Source organism: Rhinopithecus bieti, unplaced genomic scaffold (assembly GCF_001698545.2).
Source record: "Rhinopithecus bieti isolate Rb0 unplaced genomic scaffold, ASM169854v2 scaffold_24392, whole genome shotgun sequence".
NCBI lineage: Eukaryota > Metazoa > Chordata > Mammalia > Primates > Cercopithecidae > Rhinopithecus > Rhinopithecus bieti.
The window spans coordinates 2,502,108-2,522,333 of record NW_016812542.1 but is presented as its reverse complement, the minus strand read 5'-3'; the positions used below and the strand labels follow the sequence as shown (position 1 = coordinate 2,522,333).

Here is a 20,226-nt window from a genome sequence, read left to right as displayed (position 1 = left end):
TATCTTTTTGTAGGATCCTAAGAAAAATTGGCATCTGCTTGGGAAAGAATGAGCACTTCCTGCTTATCTTGGCCCAGGGTAGGGATGGGAAGGGTGGAGTGTGAAGTGGGAGGCTGGACCATAATGTTTCCTAAACATTGTTAAGTGTTTTGTGGCTCTTATACTATTTTGTAATAGAGGTTTTATTAATTTTGAAAATGGATTTCGTAGTTATTTCATTGCCTTAAACATCTGCAAAGCCACAATGGTACTGAAGGAGGCTAATTTCTAGAACATGGGCATCTCACTTTTTAGGATTAACATCCATAAAGTATAAACGCTTTTATGTTTGGGTTATTGATAGATATCTATATACTTTGAGGTGACCTAATGTCTGATTTTCTCCAATATCTTTGCCTCTCTTTTTTTTTTTTTTTTTTTTTGACGGAGTTTCGCTCTTACTGCCCAGGCTGGAGTGCAATGGCGCAATCTCAGCTCACCACAACCTCTGCCTCCCTGGTTCAAGCGATTCTCCTGCCTCAGCCTCCTGAATAACTGAAACTACAGGCATGTGCCACCATGCCCAGCTAATTTTGTATTTTGAGGAGAGACAGGATTTCTCCATGTTGGTCAGGCTGGTCTTGAACTCCTGACCTCAGGTGATCCGCCTGCCTCAGCCTCCCAAAGTGCTGGGATTGCTGATGTGAGCCATTGCACCCGGCCTATCTTTGCCTTTTAAAGCAAATCTGAAGTGTCCTCCTGGTCTAGAGACAGAATGGTATAGTGTTTAAGAGTGTTGATTCTGGAGTCAAACTGCCTAGGTTCAAATTCCCGCTCCTCCTCTGACTAGTGTTTCGAATAGTTAAGATGAGAATAATACCTCCTGGATCTGTTCTGAAGACCCAGTGAATTAATAAAGCACTTGGGAAAGTTATCGGGGCACCATAAGCTCTACAAAAAAGTGAGAGGCTATTAAGATTTTTCTGCTCATTGATTATAACAATATAAAATACTTTGTTTCATGTGTAGAGATGATGTGCAGATTGAATTTAATGCTTCAGGTATCCATGGAAGGACAGTCAACCACTCTAGAAGATATCTAGAGGGAAAAGTATCTATTCCTGTGGGATTCTTTTGATTTCACTCCCAGTCAAGTCTCTTAGAAGCCTTAGTTGGCCGGGCGCGGTGGCTAACGCCTGTAATCCCAGCACTTTAGGAGGCTGGGGCGGGCGGATTACGAGGTCAGGAGATCGAGACCATTCTGGCTAACACAGTGAAACCCTGTCTCTACTAAAGAATACAAAAAATTAGCCAGGCGTAGTGGCGGGCGCCTATAGTCCCAGCTACTCGGGAGGCTGAGGCAGGAGAATGGCGTGAACCGGGGAGGGGGAGCTTGCAGTGAGCCGAGATTGCGACGATGCACTCCAGCCTGGGCAACAGAGCAAGACTCCGTCTCAAAAAAAAAGAAGCTTTAGTATCCAATAGAATGAGGACAACATAAAACTTTTAAAATTATCAGGCTGGGCATATCAATATTTATTGAAATACTGAAAAAAATTCCATTTTGTTGAGAAATTCCTGGCAAGAACTGACATGACAATATGTATTTGATTGATACAGTAAGAAAACATCAACAAGTAACTGACTTCACACTCTAAACATTGCATGGATTCAAGTCCAAGGCAGCTGCAGATCTGTGATACAAATAATCAGACATTCCGGATTGTCTGTTTACAAACATAGAGCAACTATAATAAACCAAGTTAAGCCAACAACCTTTATATTTGAGTCTGCTGTTACCGGTAAATCCTGTAATTGATAAGGCAGTTGCTAAGTAAATGTCAGGTTACAAATAGGCTAACAATCAACACTAGAGAAACTTCACTTGTCAACCTTGGGTGAACAGACGCTGGCTGTGATGCTTTCTTGCTTACCAGCTCCTGTCGTTGGTGTGATCAGCAGTGTGGATGTAACCCGCTGTGTTGCCCATCTTTCTAATTGTTCTTGTGATTTAATCTACCAGGTTAACAACATACCAATAAGTGACATTTTTTAGGTTTGATTTTCAGTGGGGAGTACTGTATCTTTAAAATAAGAGAACATAGACTTTAAGAGTCAATGTAGCCAGGCGTGCTGGCGTGCACCCCTAGTCCCAGCTACTGGGGAGGTTGAAAGTGGGAGGAATGCTTGAGTCCAGGAGTTCGAGGCCAGCCTGGGGAGCATATGAGATCAAGATCTCGCCTCTTAAAATACAAAATAAAATAAAATAAAAATCAACATATTTGGTTTTTTGGCAATGTTAAAGACCCTCCAAATAGTTATAGTCAAATCTTATAATTGTCTCCACCCACAGTACATATGCATGATAGGACCGTTTCATTCACTGTTGACAACACCATTCCTCTCCATGTATCTTCTAGCCAACTTGTTTTTCAGCTGGAGAGGGCAATGATGCTGCTGTTCTCTGTAATGCTTTGGATATGCGCTCTGATCAGTGATTTTGCATTGTCCTTTGAGCCATGAAGATAACACGGGTGACTGAGACTATGCATGAGCCAACGCCCAGCTTACCTAATGTGTACCCTTCATGTGGATGAGTATTAGAGGTGATTAATAAAAGTAATAAAATAATCCTCTTTGTACGCACAGAAGTAATAACTAATATCTTTGGTATACAACTTACAATGCTTGGAAAGGAAAACCAGGTAAGACTCCACCTTGTTAAGTTTACTTGAAAACCAGAGGAAGCTACAAGTCATATAATTTACAATAGATATTAAATAAACTACAGTAGGAATGATGAAGATTTACAGACATTTAATGAAGTGAATGATTTTAATTCATTAAGACTCTTCTATGTCCCTGAACTAAGTTCCACTAACTTGAAGACATGCTACAGTAAACACATGTATTTGGTTTCTTCAGTCTTGGCTATATCTTATACAAAGTTGAAACCAAGGAACAATAAATTAGCATCATAATTGTCTACAGTTGAAACTATGATATACAATATAAATACACTATTCAAAAGCCAGAAACATTTATGAAAAAATTAAGGGACTAGGAGATACTTTTATTTTTTACAGTTTCTACAAGTGATTGTGCCGCCGATAATCTCAAAAAAATTAAAGTCTAAATGAGATTCCCGTTTTTGATTTTAGTGTCTCACGACATAGAATAATTAAGTACTGTTAAAATAATTACCAATCAGAAAAATAACATTAAGGAAATAACTGCTTTTGCTATTTTGTTATATCACAGATCCCCCTGCCCCTCAGGACCTAAAGAATGTAAACACTATATCTTATTTGACTTTAAAGTATTAATACTTTATTTTAAACAAATGTTGATCCACATCTGCACAGCTACCTTTTAAAATTGTGAAATAAGGCAAGACTTTCATACCTGTGGCATCGCATGTTAATAATACTGATAATAGTCATTTGAAGAATTTGCGATTCTTTGTCCTCCGATATTTGTTCTACAGCAGACTTTGGCCTATGACTTAGAAAGGTCAGTATCACTCTCTTCCTTTCCCCTTTGGAGAAGATTTGAATTACTTTAATATTTTTCCAGGCCACGTGTAAAAATCACCATTTCCATCCCAAGTTTTGAGGATGTTCAATTGCGGCAAGAATGAACCTTGAGTCAATACATCACCTCATCCTTTCCTTTCTCTTTGCATAGATTAACATGTGTCAATTTTGTTTCCAACGACTTAGAACTGTGACTATTTGACATCCTAGCAAAATATGTTTAATGTTTTATTTTTAAATGAACTACAAACTTGGATGATGAAAAAGACTGATGTATCCTAACAAGACTTCCTGCCAGAAATTTTTTATGAAATCCAACAACGCCAAAGCCACATTTCAGCAACAGTAGCAGAAATAAGGTCTAAGTTCCTTTAGCTATGGAGCATTTGCTTTGAAAGTTTGTAGTCATTTCCCTTAATATTAATTAACATTTATATAAGATAGAAGAGAGATACTGCCTGCATTTTCTTAACATCATGAACACGTGACAAAACAAACCTCAGAACATATTTAAAATGGCAAGCTAACATATTAATAGAATTTCCTATTAGCTGTTTGCAGGTCTAAGACACAGACACTCAAAATTAGACTGTTCATGATTTGGTGGAGCTACTACTGGGTGTGGCTGAACATAGGTCCTTAGTACAGATTCGGTGACCACAGGGCAGAGGTGCTGGGGCCTTCAAAGGAAGAGGGAGGGGCTATTGTAGGTACAGTTTATGCATTCTTGAGAATTGTTTCAGTTCAGCTTTACCATGGAGGAATCCTGTAAGCTCAAATCCCCCGCTGTATCAGCCTAATTAATAAGATTAGTTCCTAAATTTCTTCACAGCGGAGATCAGTTTAAATATACAAGAATTGTTCTGTCCGTTCTTATTCTGACGGTGTTGGTATCCATCTGTGAGTTCAATCCACTCCATTACAATGTCTTTTCTATGGAATCCTCTGGGGATGTGAAGCCTTTGATTCACAGTTTGCAATACAAATACCCTGATACATCATTTATTTGCTATTAAGTATTTGATTATTATGCCTTTTTAAATTCAATATCTTTAAAGCAAGTTTTTAATTAGTGTTGCTTGGAGCAGTTCAGAGTACTTTTTTTCTTCCTGTTCTTCTTCCCCTTCCCCACTCCCCCAACCTTTTTTTGTTTTGAAAGCAGAGCTCCTAGGGGTTGTAACTTATGCTCTTTTTGCATGCAACATTTCAATGAGAAGGTTATTATAGGGCACATCCCCGTTCAGGTGCTTGTAATAGAGGTATTCTTCAGCCTGCATGCTGATGGCCCGGATTTCGGGTAGTCGAAGAAGTAGCTGTCCAAATTTCTCTGTCTGCTGCGGGTAGTTACACATTGTGTAGTCCAGCAGGGCGGCATTGACTTGCTCCTGGACACCTTCTACCAGCTGGAAATTTTCAAGGTTTTTGACATCTGCATTAAAAAAAAAAAAAAGCAACATTTCAATAGCATTTTAATTCCTGTTTACTAAAGTAATGTGTTCAATTAATGGATGTATTTTCCTTTTGACATAAAGCATACTTTACGTGCTGCTGAATAACCCCACTCACCAAGCTTCCTGGGAAAAGGATCACAAAAGAGCTTTAGAAGAATGTCTTGTTGAAATTCTGCATATACCTCAAATCAATTAGACACCAATGGATTTTGAGCAAGGTCAACTCTTTTCATATCTTACAAAAGGAAAGGTTTGAGGATTCCTAAAGTAGAGGGATCTTAATATATTGCCAGCAAATGAGTCCCTGGAGAAAGACCTATCTTAACCCAGTATATTACACAATTCATATAATTCTGTATTAATTTTTCTGACCCAAGGTGAAATCTGTGTCCAGGATATGATGTAGTTAATTCTAATAAAAAGTGACAGGATTCTTGTTTCTGTTTGACATTTTCTAAATGATTCTGAAAGTCTTTGACTTGTCTAGCCTATGCTAATGAACCATCTGGTACACTCCAGTGACTGCCAACGGAATATTCGCTACTGGGAACTCTCTAAAATATATATCTTGGTGACTAATGATCTTTATCAAATGAAAGCCTTGTCCTTTAGGCAGAACACAAGCCAGGATGGTCGGTGCCCTTTAACCTGCATGTGGTTTCTAAAGTCTGATACTTTGTGTTTCTTTTTTTCTTCTAGTCACGCATGTAGAGAAGATGAGCGAAGGCATTTCATTCTGCCTAACTCCTGATGACTATGCAGTTGTTTTTAGACATCTGCCCTAAAGGTCCTTATAAATACTGAATAAGAGAGAAAGCCAGAATAAAAAGACAGACTGACATACAAACACACACACAGACAATAGGCAAGGGAAAATGGTATGCTGGAATTTCTCTTCTGGGGTTGATTTATGTTAACAGTATGACTTTTATACGATGTGTACATAGAAGCCTCTGGAAAAAATAGACAAATACATGTGTGTGTTTACATACATCCATGCTCACTAAGTAAACAGATGCAGCCACCCTGCCCTGCTTTATTTTCTAATTGGATAAAAATAAATAAGAAAGAGATTCAGAAGAAAACCACACAGTACCATGACTAAAAGGATAAAGGTATTAAACTCAGTTAAAGCAACTCATACCCACTATACTGTTTTTGGCATTATATGCTGTTGAACTTAACCTACATATGTGTACATGTCCATCTTGTTATTTCTAAATGGCTTTACACTAGGCTGTCATACATTCGCTGTTGAAGTGTGTTCAGGACGATTTCAGTGTTTACATTTGGGCCATAGCTTTGCTTTAAACATGCTTCCTCTTTCAATCCCCAAGTCTCTGACCCAAATTAAAAACAGTGAGGAATTAGTACTGAAATAGCTATGTCGAGAGTTGGTACCACATCTCTTTCAAAGCGAGATGGGAGACTCAAACATATTTGATTATTCATTAATGAGTTTTACAGACAGATAAATACTACAGATAAGGAGCTCTGTGTCTTCTGGTGGCTTTTAAATTGGCAACCACATTGGTGTGCTCTGGACATTTTACACATGTGGCACTTTACAGTTAGTAAAGCATTTTCCACCTGTCTTATTTAATATATTTTAAAAATGATTTTAAGTTACTTAAAAATATTTATAAATACGACTGTGTATCCAGAGTCATACTTGGTTCAAAATTACATAATATAAACAATCAGAAATACCTTCAATATGTTGTACCTTGGTACATAATAGAAAAATCTACATTTGTCTTGCATTATAGTGATTAAAACATGATTATTAAAACAATTTGAAATGGAATATTATTTTACACTATAGCAAAAAATACTCTCACCAGCAAGCAATTAACAGTCACAGAGATTAATAGAGAGGATGTAGAAATTTGCATAGAATTAATATAAAATGTAAGAAAATGAAGAAGAGCCTTTTTTTCGAAATTTGCATGAAACTTTCCTTTTTTGATAAAAGTATTTTTTGAGAAGTAGTTTTAATATTCTGTGATAAACTACGCTGCTCTGTTAAGGAAAAAAAAGGAAAGGAAACTACCAACAAACATAAAACAAAGACTAGATCATAAGTTTTGGTTTATCCACTTACTATTAAAGAATGATAATTTAGAGTCTTCAGCTTAGCATATGATGGTTAATTTCTTTCTTTTTTTCTTTCTTTTCTTTTTTTTGTTGAGACAGTCTTGCTCTGTTGCCTAGGCTGTAGTACAGTGGTACATCTCAGCTCACTGTAACCTCCACCTCCTGGGTTCAAGCAATTCTCCTGCCTCAGCCTCCCGAGTAGCTGGGATTACAGACTTGTGCCACCACGCCCAGTTGATTTTTGTATTTTTAGTAGAGACCAGTTTCACCATGTTGACTAGGGTGGTCTCGAACTCCTGACTTCCAGTGATCCACCCACCTTGGCCTCCCAAAGTGCTGGGATTACAGGCGTGAGCTACTGCGTCCAGCCTCGATGGTTAATTTCTATGAATACTGGTTCATACTAACACCCTTTTCCCTCAAAAGTTTGGAAATACATGCAATTTTCCTTCTGGCAGGAAAATATACAGGTTTCTCATACTTGGGCTAAATATACTATTTTTTGCTAAAGCTTATCAGAATTGAATCCACATGCCTGAATTAATTATCCCATTAAGCTATTTTGATGAATGTTATCATGAAATAATAAAATGTATGCTGCTAATTGTCCCCAAGATTCTTACTTGCTGAATGTCATTTTGTTTTTACATCTATACACGTGGCAATGATCCTGAAGAAGTTCTGATTGAATTCCTCTCATTTACTGACCATGCTGTTCCAGGATCATTGCTCTGCTGCCTGCCTCGGTGCTGGCTTCTGTCTATTTAATCATCCATTTCCCTATGCAGACTGTAAGCTCCTGGGGATAAGCGATATGCTTTAGTCCAGCCATCCTCAGGGAATACAACAGTAACTCTTTGCTTCACATTCTTGTTGTATTTGTCCAAGATTGATACAATTGTGAATTTACCTGTTAAATTATTTCACAAGCCAATTTCCTTTATTTTTCTAACTAGAAACTAATTTTCAAAAATTTGGCGTATATGTAATGGATCTCTCCCTGAAATAAAATACCATACTTTACATGTAATCGTGTTTTCTATTCAAAAAGTTCTCTGATGAATCCTTTTGTGATCTGAATAATCAAGTTCTAATTTACGTGTTTTGCAAATGAGGATTTTCACTGGTCAGTTTTGTGGTAAGGGAAACCTGCCTATGTTCTCATTTGGATTGGAATCAGTCCCCGGGACGCTGTGGACTGGACCTGACAGACAGGTAGACCCTGGATTTTCCACTATAATCGAGGTAGTTCACAGACAGTTCACAAGGACCTAAAAGCAATGGAAAATATTAAGTGCCAAAATACAAATGATACCACCTCCCAAAAGACCTAGAATTTTCACCCGTTTATGTGGTTCACTCATATTTACTTTTTAGGAAGAGTTTAGAAACTTAAGTGTGTTTCCTCAGTACTCATGGAATTAGTTTTGATGAAAATGCATGCCTTTTCATAAAAATTAAAACATGAATCCCATTAAAATAGAAATTTAAATTCTCAGGACTTGGGGATGGAAAGGGGAAGCATGTTTAATGCAAAGCTATGGCCCAGATGTAAACACTGAAATCGTCCTGATTTCCATTTTCTCTGTAACGTCCCTCCAATAAAAATCAAGCCCTATTCCATATTAAGTAATGAATAGGAGCTGCAGCTTGGGAATCTGAACTCATCTTCATGTTGTTAGAGAGTCATCAGGAGTCTCTAACAACAGAAATATACAAGTGAATTGATATTAAATTATATGAAAAAAACAAAATCTAGACAAATGATTACATGTTCTGGAGTTCCCAGAAATATATGTTTTTGAAATTTGCTGTTTGGTTCTCATATTAAATAGCATGTCCCGCATCTGGATTTTAGCAAAAGACCCCCAAGCTGGAGGAAAAGAGATTGATATGAGATCAAAATTCCCATCAGTTTTTCTGTGGCATTTTAGGCTGGATTGCAAAGGCTCCTGCATTTGGCACTCCGTGTGTTCCTTTGAAATTTATACAAGCTTCATTTTCATACAATTTAAAAACGCCAGTTAATAAACCCTATCATTACAAATTCTGAGTTGGAAATGGTATGTAAACAGACAGAGGCATCCCCAACCCTTTCTCTATAGCCTTTAAATTTTGATGACTGGCAAGAGCATTTTGTGCTTCTCCTCTTAGTATCAATCTCTTATCATCTATTCTACTTTATTCACTCAGGGACTAATTACCAACTTGTTATATGAAGCAGCATTACGATAAGCTCACAGTGGGGTGCTCAGATTTTTTTCCATCCTTATTGGAAAGTAAACCCTTAGGTCTTCTTGAATATATTACAGTGCTGACTTTTCAGTCCTACACAACATTCAGGCTCTCTGAAGAGGAAGATACTCATCTCTGCCTCCCTGGTAGCTGCCATAATGGTGCAGTCTATAAACCTTGTCATTCAACGCACTTTTTCAGAAATGGGTCCTCTGCTGAGCCAGGGGGCTGGGGGCTGTGAGGCTCACATGGAGTGTGTTGGCTTTTGCCAACAACACACTAATTATATTTGTTAATTTTTCACAAGTGGGAAAAAAACTCCTTAGTCTTTTTTGTCTTTGTAAAGATTTTAATTTTTTTAAATTACTAATATTATTGTCTGATTTTTTTTTATAAATAGGGACAGAGTCTCGTTCTGCCACCCAGGCAGGAATGCAGTGGTGACATCATAACTCACTGTAGCCTTGAACTCCTGGGCTCAAGTGATCCTCCGGCCTCAGCTACTCCTGGTCCCAGTAACTGGGAATATCTTGGATTAATTACAGGTGCGAGCTGGCTTATCTAATCTTTTAAAGGACATAAAGGTGGAAAAAGAGGTACCATTTTGCACATAGAAAATACTTATTTTCTTTGAGGTCTTTAGAGAGATGACAATCTATAAACTGCCGCACGATTTGCCCTCAGAAGGACCTTTCCTCTAGAAAAGGAGAAAGAAAATAGATTTTCTGTAAGGAGCTAATGTTCAAAATTATTTTTTAAAGGGCCAAATTTGGGCAATCTGTATAACTAATTTTGTAAGAACTTCTGGAAGTTGGAGAACATGTTAGTTCTTTTCATAAGAACAAAGTTCACGTTTAAAAAGAAATCAGGGCTGTTTAGGGATTGGGGAGGGGAGGGCAGGATAATTTTGGTGCTGACACCTAAACTTAGGTTCTATCTCCAGTTTCCAGCAAAATCCAAAACTCAAGGTTTTAAATTCATTCCCATAAGTCCCTTAGAATAATATAGGTGTGTACACACACACACACACACACACACACACACTAACCCAAGAGTTATTTTTACCAACTAGAACATACAATTTTATGCTTTCATGGGCAAATTAATAAGAAAATGCAGCCCTTGGCAGGAGCTATCTACAAAAATGGAGGATCACTTCAGCCCAGGAGTTCGAGATCAGCCTAGGCACCACAGCAAGACTCCTGTCTCCCCAAAAATTAGAAATAACAAGTTGGCTGGACATGGTGGTGTTTGCCTGTAGTCTCAGCTACTTGAGAGGCTGAAGTAGGAGCATCACTTGAGCCAGGAGCTCAAGGTTGCAGTAGGCTATAACTGTGCCACTGCACTCCAGCCTGGGCAACAGAGTGAGACCCTGTCTCTTAAAAAAAAAAAAAAAAGTGGATATAAAGTGTATATACTATGTATGTACACAGAAATAACAAGCCCTCACAACTGATTGGTGCTTTGTAGTTTACAAAACATTCTTAACATGCTTTATTTATTATTTCATATCTTCATGTATACACAATGTATACACATTCATTCATTCATTCATTCATTCAGTCTGTCAGTCAGTCTTACAGCTCTGGTCTGGGTGCTGGAGATATGGAAATAAAGGCACAGTTTCTGTATACAGTAGCTCAATTAATGTGATACAGATAGCAGTGCCCTCACAGGATGGGCGGCTAACACAGGGTTCAAGAGAAAAGAGGGGTCTTTGGGGAGGTGACACCTGAGGAGTTTTGAAAGATGAGTTAGAATGAGCTGAGCAACACATGGAAGAGAACGCATATCCTAGCAGACAGTGGCCTATATCTCTCTTTCCTAGAGAAGGAAAGAACAGAGAGGTCTTTGGTACACTGTTAAACAGCTCAGCCTTTGTGGCGAAGGAATAGGTGGGCCAGATGAAGATGGGCCATAAGGTTAAGACTGTGAAGACCATTGCATGTCAGATGGTCTGGATTTTGTTGTGAAAGCAAGGCAAAACGCTGAATGGTTTTAGGAAACAGGGAAATGGTCAGCTTTGTGATTTAAAAAAAGCATTCTGCCAGAAGTGTGTAGAAGGGACTAGTGTGTGCAGGAGGGTGAGGGGAGAGCAGGCTCATGGAGGGAGACCAGCCAGGAGGCTGCTGCAGGAACACAGAAGAGAAATATGGCGGCCAAGGAGGTGGGGAGGGACTTGAAAGGCATCAAGATAGTTGATGTAACAGGCTTTTGGCCTTGGGTTAATAAAAGTAGGAGAGACAGAGAGAATGAGTGAGGGTCCTGGATGGCTTCCAGGTGTCTGTTAAGGGAGGAAGGTGGTGGCCATCACCAAGGCAAGAGGAGCAGCAAATTCGAGAAGCAATAGTTAAGGAGTCTTGGTATGGCCATGTTGAATTTAAGGAGCACATGGAATATTGGGTGAAGATGTCCAGGAAATGGCCAGACATAAAGGTCCAGACTTCAAGAGAAAGGCTTAAGCTGGGGTATAGATTTGGGACTTATCAGTGTACAACTGATGGGTGATGGGTGAAATCCCAGGAGTTAGTGAGAATGTGTAGAAAACAACTGGCCTAGGAGTGGGATTCAGGAGAAGCTAAATTGTGCAGGATTCTATCCTAGAAGGTGTTACAGGTATTAATGAAATTAAGAATCAGTGGGATTAAATGGCTTTCCCAAGATCTCAAAGTTAGTAAGAATGAGGGAGGAAATAACATTTACCAAACACCAATTAATGTGACAAGTGTCTTTAACATATTTAAGCCTCTTAAGAATCTTATGGGGAAGTTATTATTAATACAATTTTCCCGATGAAAAAACAGAGGCTTAGAGGGGTTGAGAAACTCATCTAGGATTTTAATGCTAGTAAGAAGATCTTGAATTTATGACCAGGCCCGTCTCACTCTAAAGTCCTTGTATCCTCTACCACAAGACTTCTCTCTGGCGGAGCAGGAATCTGAGCCCTGCAGGGCTCATTATTTTAAAGTCCTGGAGTTTTTTTCCCCTTATTGTGTCAATGCCTGCAAGTTTCTGTCACTTGCTGGAGTTGGAGAATGGGACGTGCTGGTTAGTCAAATAGTTCCATTTCTAAAGGATCTCATGATATGCGAATGAATGGTTTTCAGATAATTTGAATGAAATAATGTACATTTGACATTTATATTGGCATGTAACACAACTTAATGTTGGAAATTTTGAAGGATATTTAACATCTTAAATGCTACAAATCAATATTATAAATAAGTCTCACGATGGGGACTGAGCACAGTCTGTGTCATGGGGCACCTTTGTGAGGACTTCTCTGGACAAGCCCCACCCCAACCCCTTCCAATTGTATTGTACAGGTGCCAAGGCTAAGAAATAAGAATTTCTCCACTTTTGCCTTTTTTTGTATACATGGTTTAGAAAAAAGGTCCCATGTGGTGGCGTACACCTGTAATCCCCGCTACTCGGGAGGCTGAGGCAGGAGAATCACTTGAATCCAGGAGGCAGANCTGGGTGCTGGAGATATGGAAATAAAGGCACAGTTTCTGTATACAGTAGCTCAATTAATGTGATACAGATAGCAGTGCCCTCACAGGATGGGCGGCTAACACAGGGTTCAAGAGAAAAGAGGGGTCTTTGGGGGAGGTGACACCTGAGGAGTTTTGAAAGATGAGTTAGAATGAGCTGAGCAACACATGGAAGAGAACGCATATCCTAGCAGACAGTGGCCTATATCTCTCTTTCCTAGAGAAGGAAAGAACAGAGAGGTCTTTGGTACACTGTTAAACAGCTCAGCCTTTGTGGCGAAGGAATAGGTGGGCCAGATGAAGATGGGCCATAAGGTTAAGACTGTGAAGACCATTGCATGTCAGATGGTCTGGATTTTGTTGTGAAAGCAAGGCAAAAACGCTGAATGGTTTTAGGAAACAGGGAAATGGTCAGCTTTGTGATTTAAAAAAAGCATTCTGCCAGAAGTGTGTAGAAGGGACTAGTGTGTGCAGGAGGGTGAGGGGAGAGCAGGCTCATGGAGGGAGACCAGCCAGGAGGCTGCTGCAGGAACACAGAAGAGAAATATGGCGGCCAAGGAGGTGGGGAGGGACTTGAAAGGCATCAAGATAGTTGATGTAACAGGCTTTTTGGCCTTGGGTTAATAAAAAGTAGGAGAGACAGAGAGAATGAGTGAGGGTCCTGGATGGCTTCCAGGTGTCTGTTAAGGGAGGAAGGTGGTGGCCATCACCAAGGCAAGAGGAGCAGCAAATTCGAGAAGCAATAGTTAAGGAGTCTTGGTATGGCCATGTTGAATTTAAGGAGCACATGGAATATTGGGTGAAGATGTCCAGGAAATGGCCAGACATAAAGGTCCAGACTTCAAGAGAAAGGCTTAAGCTGGGGTATAGATTTGGGACTTATCAGTGTACAACTGATGGGTGATGGGTGAAATCCCAGGAGTTAGTGAGAATGTGTAGAAAACAACTGGCCTAGGAGTGGGATTCAGGAGAAGCTAAATTGTGCAGGATTCTATCCTAGAAGGTGTTACAGGTATTAATGAAATTAAGAATCAGTGGGATTAAATGGCTTTCCCAAGATCTCAAAGTTAGTAAGAATGAGGGAGGAAATAACATTTACCAAACACCAATTAATGTGACAAGTGTCTTTAACATATTTAAGCCTCTTAAGAATCTTATGGGGAAGTTATTATTAATACAATTTTCCCGATGAAAAAACAGAGGCTTAGAGGGGTTGAGAAACTCATCTAGGATTTTAATGCTAGTAAGAAGATCTTGAATTTATGACCAGGCCCGTCTCACTCTAAAGTCCTTGTATCCTCTACCACAAGACTTCTCTCTGGCGGAGCAGGAATCTGAGCCCTGCAGGGCTCATTATTTTAAAGTCCTGGAGTTTTTTTCCCCTTATTGTGTCAATGCCTGCAAGTTTCTGTCACTTGCTGGAGTTGGAGAATGGGACGTGCTGGTTAGTCAAATAGTTCCATTTCTAAAGGATCTCATGATATGCGAATGAATGGTTTTCAGATAATTTGAATGAAATAATGTACATTTGACATTTATATTGGCATGTAACACAACTTAATGTTGGAAATTTTGAAGGATATTTAACATCTTAAATGCTACAAATCAATATTATAAATAAGTCTCACGATGGGGACTGAGCACAGTCTGTGTCATGGGGCACCTTTGTGAGGACTTCTCTGGACAAGCCCCACCCCAACCCCTTCCAATTGTATTGTACAGGTGCCAAGGCTAAGAAATAAGAATTTCTCCACTTTTGCCTTTTTTTGTATACATGGTTTAGAAAAAAGGTCCCATGTGGTGGCGTACACCTGTAATCCCCGCTACTCGGGAGGCTGAGGCAGGAGAATCACTTGAATCCAGGAGGCAGAGGTTGCAGTGAGCCGAGATTGTGCCATTACACTCCAGCTTGGGTGACAAGAATGAGACTCTGTCTAAAAAAAAAAAAAAAAAAAAAAAAAAAATTGCTCTCAAAAAATAAAGTTTGCCAGGTGCAGTGGCTCACGCCTGTAATCCTAGCACTTTGAGAGGCTGAGGTGGGTGCATCACTTGAGGTCAGGTGCTTAAGACCAGCCTGGCCAACATGTGGAAACTCTATCTCTTCTAAAAATACAAAAATTAGCCGGGCATGGTGGCATGCACCTGTAATCCCAGCTACTCAGGAGGCTGAGGCAGGAGAATCACTTGAACACAGGAGGCGGAGGTTGCAGTGAGCTGAGATCGTGCCACTGTGTACATGCTATACAGATCATACTCAAGCCTGGGCAACAAAGCGAGACTCTGTCTCAAAAAAAAAAAAAAAAAAAGTCTATTAAAATCTATGGAAAAGTGGTTAAGATGGTTAATTTTACATTTTGCATATTTTACTATAATTAATTTTTTAAATGTAATGTATATTTCAGTTTTTAAACATAGTGTAGTGAATACCTATGAATCCACTACTCATCAGGAAAACCAGAACATGGTCAGCACTTTCAGGCTATCTGTGTGTTCCTCCCAAGAACGACTTCCTGATGCCCCAGAGGTGATCATAATCCAGAATTCTGTATTTCCTCTAGGCTGTTCTTGCACTGCTATAAAGAAATACCTAAGACTGGGTAATTTATAAAGAACAGAGGTTTAATTGGTTCATGAACCTGCAGGTATTACAGGAAGCATGGTGTTGGCATCTGCTCAGCTTCTGGGGATGTCTCAAGAAGATTAAAATCATGGTGGAGGGTGACCGCGGGGCAGGCTTATCACATGGTGAAAGCAGGAGCCAGAGAGAGAGAGAATGTAGGGAGGTGATACACGTTTCTAAATTTACCAGATCTGGCAAGAACTCACCATCACTGAGACGACACCAGGCCCTGAGAGACCTGGTGTTTTGGGTCATGACCCCATGGTCCAAATACATCCTACCAGGCCCCACCTCCAGCATCGGGGATTACAGTTCAACATGAGATTTGGGCAGGGACAAAGATCCAAACAATATCAACTATTTTCTTTCTTTTTTTTTTGAGACGGAGTCTTGCTCTGTCGCCCGGGCTGGAGTGCAGTGGCCGGATCTCAGCTCACTGCAAGCTCCACCTCCCGGGTTTACGCGATTCTCCTGCCTCATCCTCCCGAGTAGCTGGGACTACAGGCGCCCGCCACCTGGCCTGGCTAGTTTTTTTGTATTTTAGTAGAGACGGGGTTTCACCGTGTTAGCCAGGATGGTCTCGATCTCCTGACCTCGTGATCCGCCCGTCTCGGCCTCCCAAAGTGCTGGGATTACAGGCTTGAGCCACCGCGCCCGGCCCACCTATTTTCTTATATCCCTAAATGATGTATTCTTATTTTTGCTTGTTCATGACTGACCTTACATTATGCATACATTTGTCTAATTTTATTTTATTTATTTTTATTTTTTTTTTGAGATAGAGTCTCGTTCTGTCACCCTAGGCTGGAGTGCAGTAGTGCGATCTCGGCTCACTGCCAGCTCTGCCTCCTGGGTTCACGCCATTCTCCTGCCTCGGCCTCCCGAGTAGCTGGGACTAAGGGTGCCTGCCACCACACCCGGCTAATTTTTTGTATTTTTAGTAGAGACGGGGTTTCACCATGTTAGCCAGGATGGTCTCGATCTCCTGACCTCGTGATCTGCCCGCCTCGGCCTCCCAAAGTGCTGGGATTACAGGCGTGAGCCACGGGGCCCGGCCCATTTGTCTAATTTTAAAAACTGCCAAGCTGGGTGCAGTGGCTCATGCTTGTAATCCCAGCACTTTGGCAGGCCAAGGTTGGAGGACCTCTTGAACCCACGAGTTCAAGGCCAGCCTGGCCAACATGGCAAAACCCTGTCTCTACAAAAATTAGTGAGTGTGGTGGTCTGTGTCTACAGTTCAGCTACTTGGGACGCTGAGGTGGGAGAATCACTTGACCCCAGGAAGTTGGGACTGCAGTGAAGCAAGATAGTGCCACTGCACTCCAGCCTGGGAAATAGAGTAAGATCTTGTCTCCAAAACAAAACAAAACAAAACCAAAATTGCCCGTCACCCCCACTAGAATGAAAGCCGTGTACGCAGAAACTTGGTCTTATGTGCAGCTGTATTCCTAGTGCCTGGCCAGTGCTCAGCACAGAGGAGATCCTCAGGAAATACGAGAATAAACTTTCTATTTAAATTCTTGCCCTAAACTAAAATCTTTCTTTCTTTCTTTCTTTCTTTCCTTCCTTCCTTCCTTCCTTCCTTCCTTCCTTCCTTCCTTCCTGCCTGCCTGCCTGCCTGCCTGCCTGCCTGCCTGCCTGCCTGCCTTCCTTCCTTCCTTCCTTCGTTCCTTCCTTCCCTCCCTCTCTCTCTTTTCTTTCTTTCCTTCTTTCCTTTCTTTCTTTCTTTCTTTCTTTCTTTCTTTCTTTCTTTCTTTCTTTCTTTCTTTCTTTCTTTCTTTCTTTCTTTCTTTCTTTCTTTCTTTTCTCTCTCTCTCTCTTTCTTTCTTTTTTTTTTTGGCTTTGACACGCTGCTATTCTTCCATATCAAATTCATGGCTGACTTTATTTTTATTTTGTGTAGAATTGTTTTATAACAGCAAGTGAAACGCACAAACTCCATTATAGATTGTGCTTTCTCGGGAAATGGATTCAAAGAGGACTTTTTGGCTGGGTCATTTGGCTTGCAGTGCCAAGCCTGCTTGTTTTTCTCAAATTATTTAGACTTTTCCATGTGTCAAACATTTTATTTCAGTGTGTTCAATGCTTTCACCAGCTCACTCAGTGACCCATGTGGAAGATTGCAGAATATAACTTTATTTTGTTCTATACATATGACTGTTTATTAGATATCTCTACCTGATAGCTAGGGGGCATCTCAAACTCACAGTGTCTAAAATGTAGCTCAATCTGTCCGGTTTTCTAAACCTGCTCCTTCTGCTTTTCTTATACCAGTGATTGGACTAAGAATCCATCCTGTTACCCAATATCTACCTGGGATTTCAAGCCCGAGACCCAGATTCATTCATGACTCCTCCCTCTCCTCTTCATTTCCAATCCATTCATCACCAAGTTGCTGCCTCTGCTTTCTAATTGCGTCTTGCATCTGTCCTTTATTCTCCATTGCTGCAACCATAACTCACCTCTGTTACTTATAACTGATTCCTCCAATGTTGTCCCCTCCTCCAAATGCATTTTCCTCACAACAGCATGAATGATAACTTTAAATGTGAATCCAATTATGTCCTCCAGTACCCTCTGCTTAAAATCATTCAGTGGCCCCCCACTACCCTGGGTTAAAGATTAAAGACATTTATCTGGCCTGTTTATCCCATTTTATTTCACCCCACCCACCAACTTCTTTCAGTTTCTTCAATGTGCCTGGGCCACTGCCTTGAACTTTCTTCCCCTAACCTTTATTTGGATAATTTTGACTAATCTCCTGGGCCTCAGCACAGACATTATTACGTCCAGGAAGCCTCCCTGAAGTCCTCTCTGCTGTGATTCTACAGCACATTCTACTTGCCCATCATGCAGGGCACTGGGTATTGCATGGTTATTTTACTGTCAATTGTGAGGACAGGGATATGTCTGTCTTGTTAATTATAACCTTTCCCAGGCCTAGCATAACATTTGGACAAAGGAAGAGCTCAGTTCACATTTGTCGAATAAGAGAATCCTTTTTCTCACTTATTTCACACGCCAGTCTTCCCCGTTGTTTGTACGTGGAACATCTTCCACATATTTGCAATCGCATCTTCCTGGGCAAGCTTTTCTGGATTCTCTGGTCACTGGTTTATGCCTTGCCTCTCCTGCTAGATTGCATTCTCTCAGAAGGCAGAGATTCTGACTTACGTTTCTTATTTCCCACACCTCACAGGTACAGCACCACACACACAAAAGACAACCAATGCATTTATTATTGAACTGGCTAATTTGTATTCAGTGCCCAAGAATACAAAGCATAAGCAAATTAATTCAATAAAAATATATTGAGCACTTTCTATGTGTCAATACCCCCAGCTATTAGACTCTTCAGCAATTTTAAAGTTCTTCACTGTGTTAAATTCCTAACCAATTTCAAATATAACAAAACTCTTTTACTAAAATGTATGTCTAGAAAAGGTGTAATTTGATTCAAAATTGAAGTAATTGAGTTCAATGAGTAGAAGAAAAACATTTGATATGTTTGATGCTGTGAAGTGGTATCTGAGCATTTTCAGGAAACCTGTATTTTGGGGCTGTGTGCTGTGTTAGGGACCACATCACGGTGTGGAGCACCTCCATTTTCCCTCTGTATACACATTTGCAATTTGCTTTCTAGAATTCTTAGGGATAAAAATGAAAACAGAATGCTATACTAAAGGAGTTTATGAAACAGACTGTATATTATATCAACTTCTGCATATCAGATGATAGTGAAAACTACATTAAAATACATGGAAAATCAAAGAAAAATGAGGACTCTGGCTGGAAATTGATGGGATATTCTGAGCCAGGAAACAGAATTTAAAGGGATATAGGATGAGGCAATTTCCTAGTTTGCCCCTAAATCTCAAATAAAGTTGTATTTAAAATAGATTTAACAATAAAGACAAATACATACAGTGTTTGATAAAATGGGTAGCACGCAGCATTCCAAGCCTGAGACACAATTGCAGCTGCCTTGGCTAGTCTTGGGGGTCTTAGTCCTTATCCTGCTATAAAGACCATCTGTTCCCAAAGTGTAGGAAATACCCACATTCATAAATAGCAGCCCTCCCTCAGAGAAAAACTCTTTGCTACATTTTTTTTTTTTTTTGTACTCACGTCCTGAAACAGTTTTTGAGCCATAACTTTGTATTTGATTTCCATTCAGAAACTTTGGTGGTTTTTGCAAAGTTTTATTCTCTTAGAATAAGATATGAGGTTCAGTTTGTTCAGGTGGCAAGTCAAGACTATGAATAAACCAACGTTATCATATGAAAGAGAATTAAACAGGCAGATCCAAGTGGGGATATATTAAGCCAAATTTAAGCTCCAGTTGTTGAATTTAGCCCATACTAGATGCCTGGTTTGCCTCAGGATAAATTCAGCTTTCCAGCTAATCGAATGAGGAAAACTGCCTCAGGTATGATAAAATTTACAAGAGAGCGCTGTGGAACAGTTCTTGTTAAAAATATTAGCTTAAAGGCATTCTTATCGTCTTTGGGATGAAGACTGTATTTGCATTAATTATTTGATTTCAAACTTTTATGAACTTGGATCAAATATTAGCTTAGCCAATTAAAATATTATTTTGTGTGAGTGAGGCTAAGAGCCCGATTCAGCTCAACTTTCTCAGCTTTGGTAGTGCTTGACATGTTTCTTACTGACTTTTGGAGAGATTATTTCAAAGAGAATTTTTTAAAAGGTAAATTTGAGAATATAAGTGTGCATTTAGTGGGCAAGGTGCTATCTTCAGAATAAACTGTTGACTGGAAACATTTCTCCATGTTAGAGCATTAGTCTAGAAG

The 20,226-nt window shown here is 39.9% G+C and overlaps 1 protein-coding gene across 6 annotated transcripts in view; it reads right to left on the bottom strand.

The window, feature by feature from the left end:
* Positions 1-1,487: 1,487 nt before the first annotated feature.
* NR5A2 (nuclear receptor subfamily 5 group A member 2) overlaps positions 1,488-20,226 on the bottom strand; it is a 153,648-nt gene continuing 134,909 nt past the window's right edge. For all 6 annotated transcript variants that reach the window (XM_017896584.1, XM_017896587.1, XM_017896585.1 and 3 more), the window contains one exon: positions 1,488-4,944. In XM_017896584.1, coding sequence (XP_017752073.1) covers positions 4,697-4,944 — 248 coding nt within the window. In that variant the 3' untranslated portion in view covers positions 1,488-4,696. The remainder of the gene's footprint in view (positions 4,945-20,226) is intronic.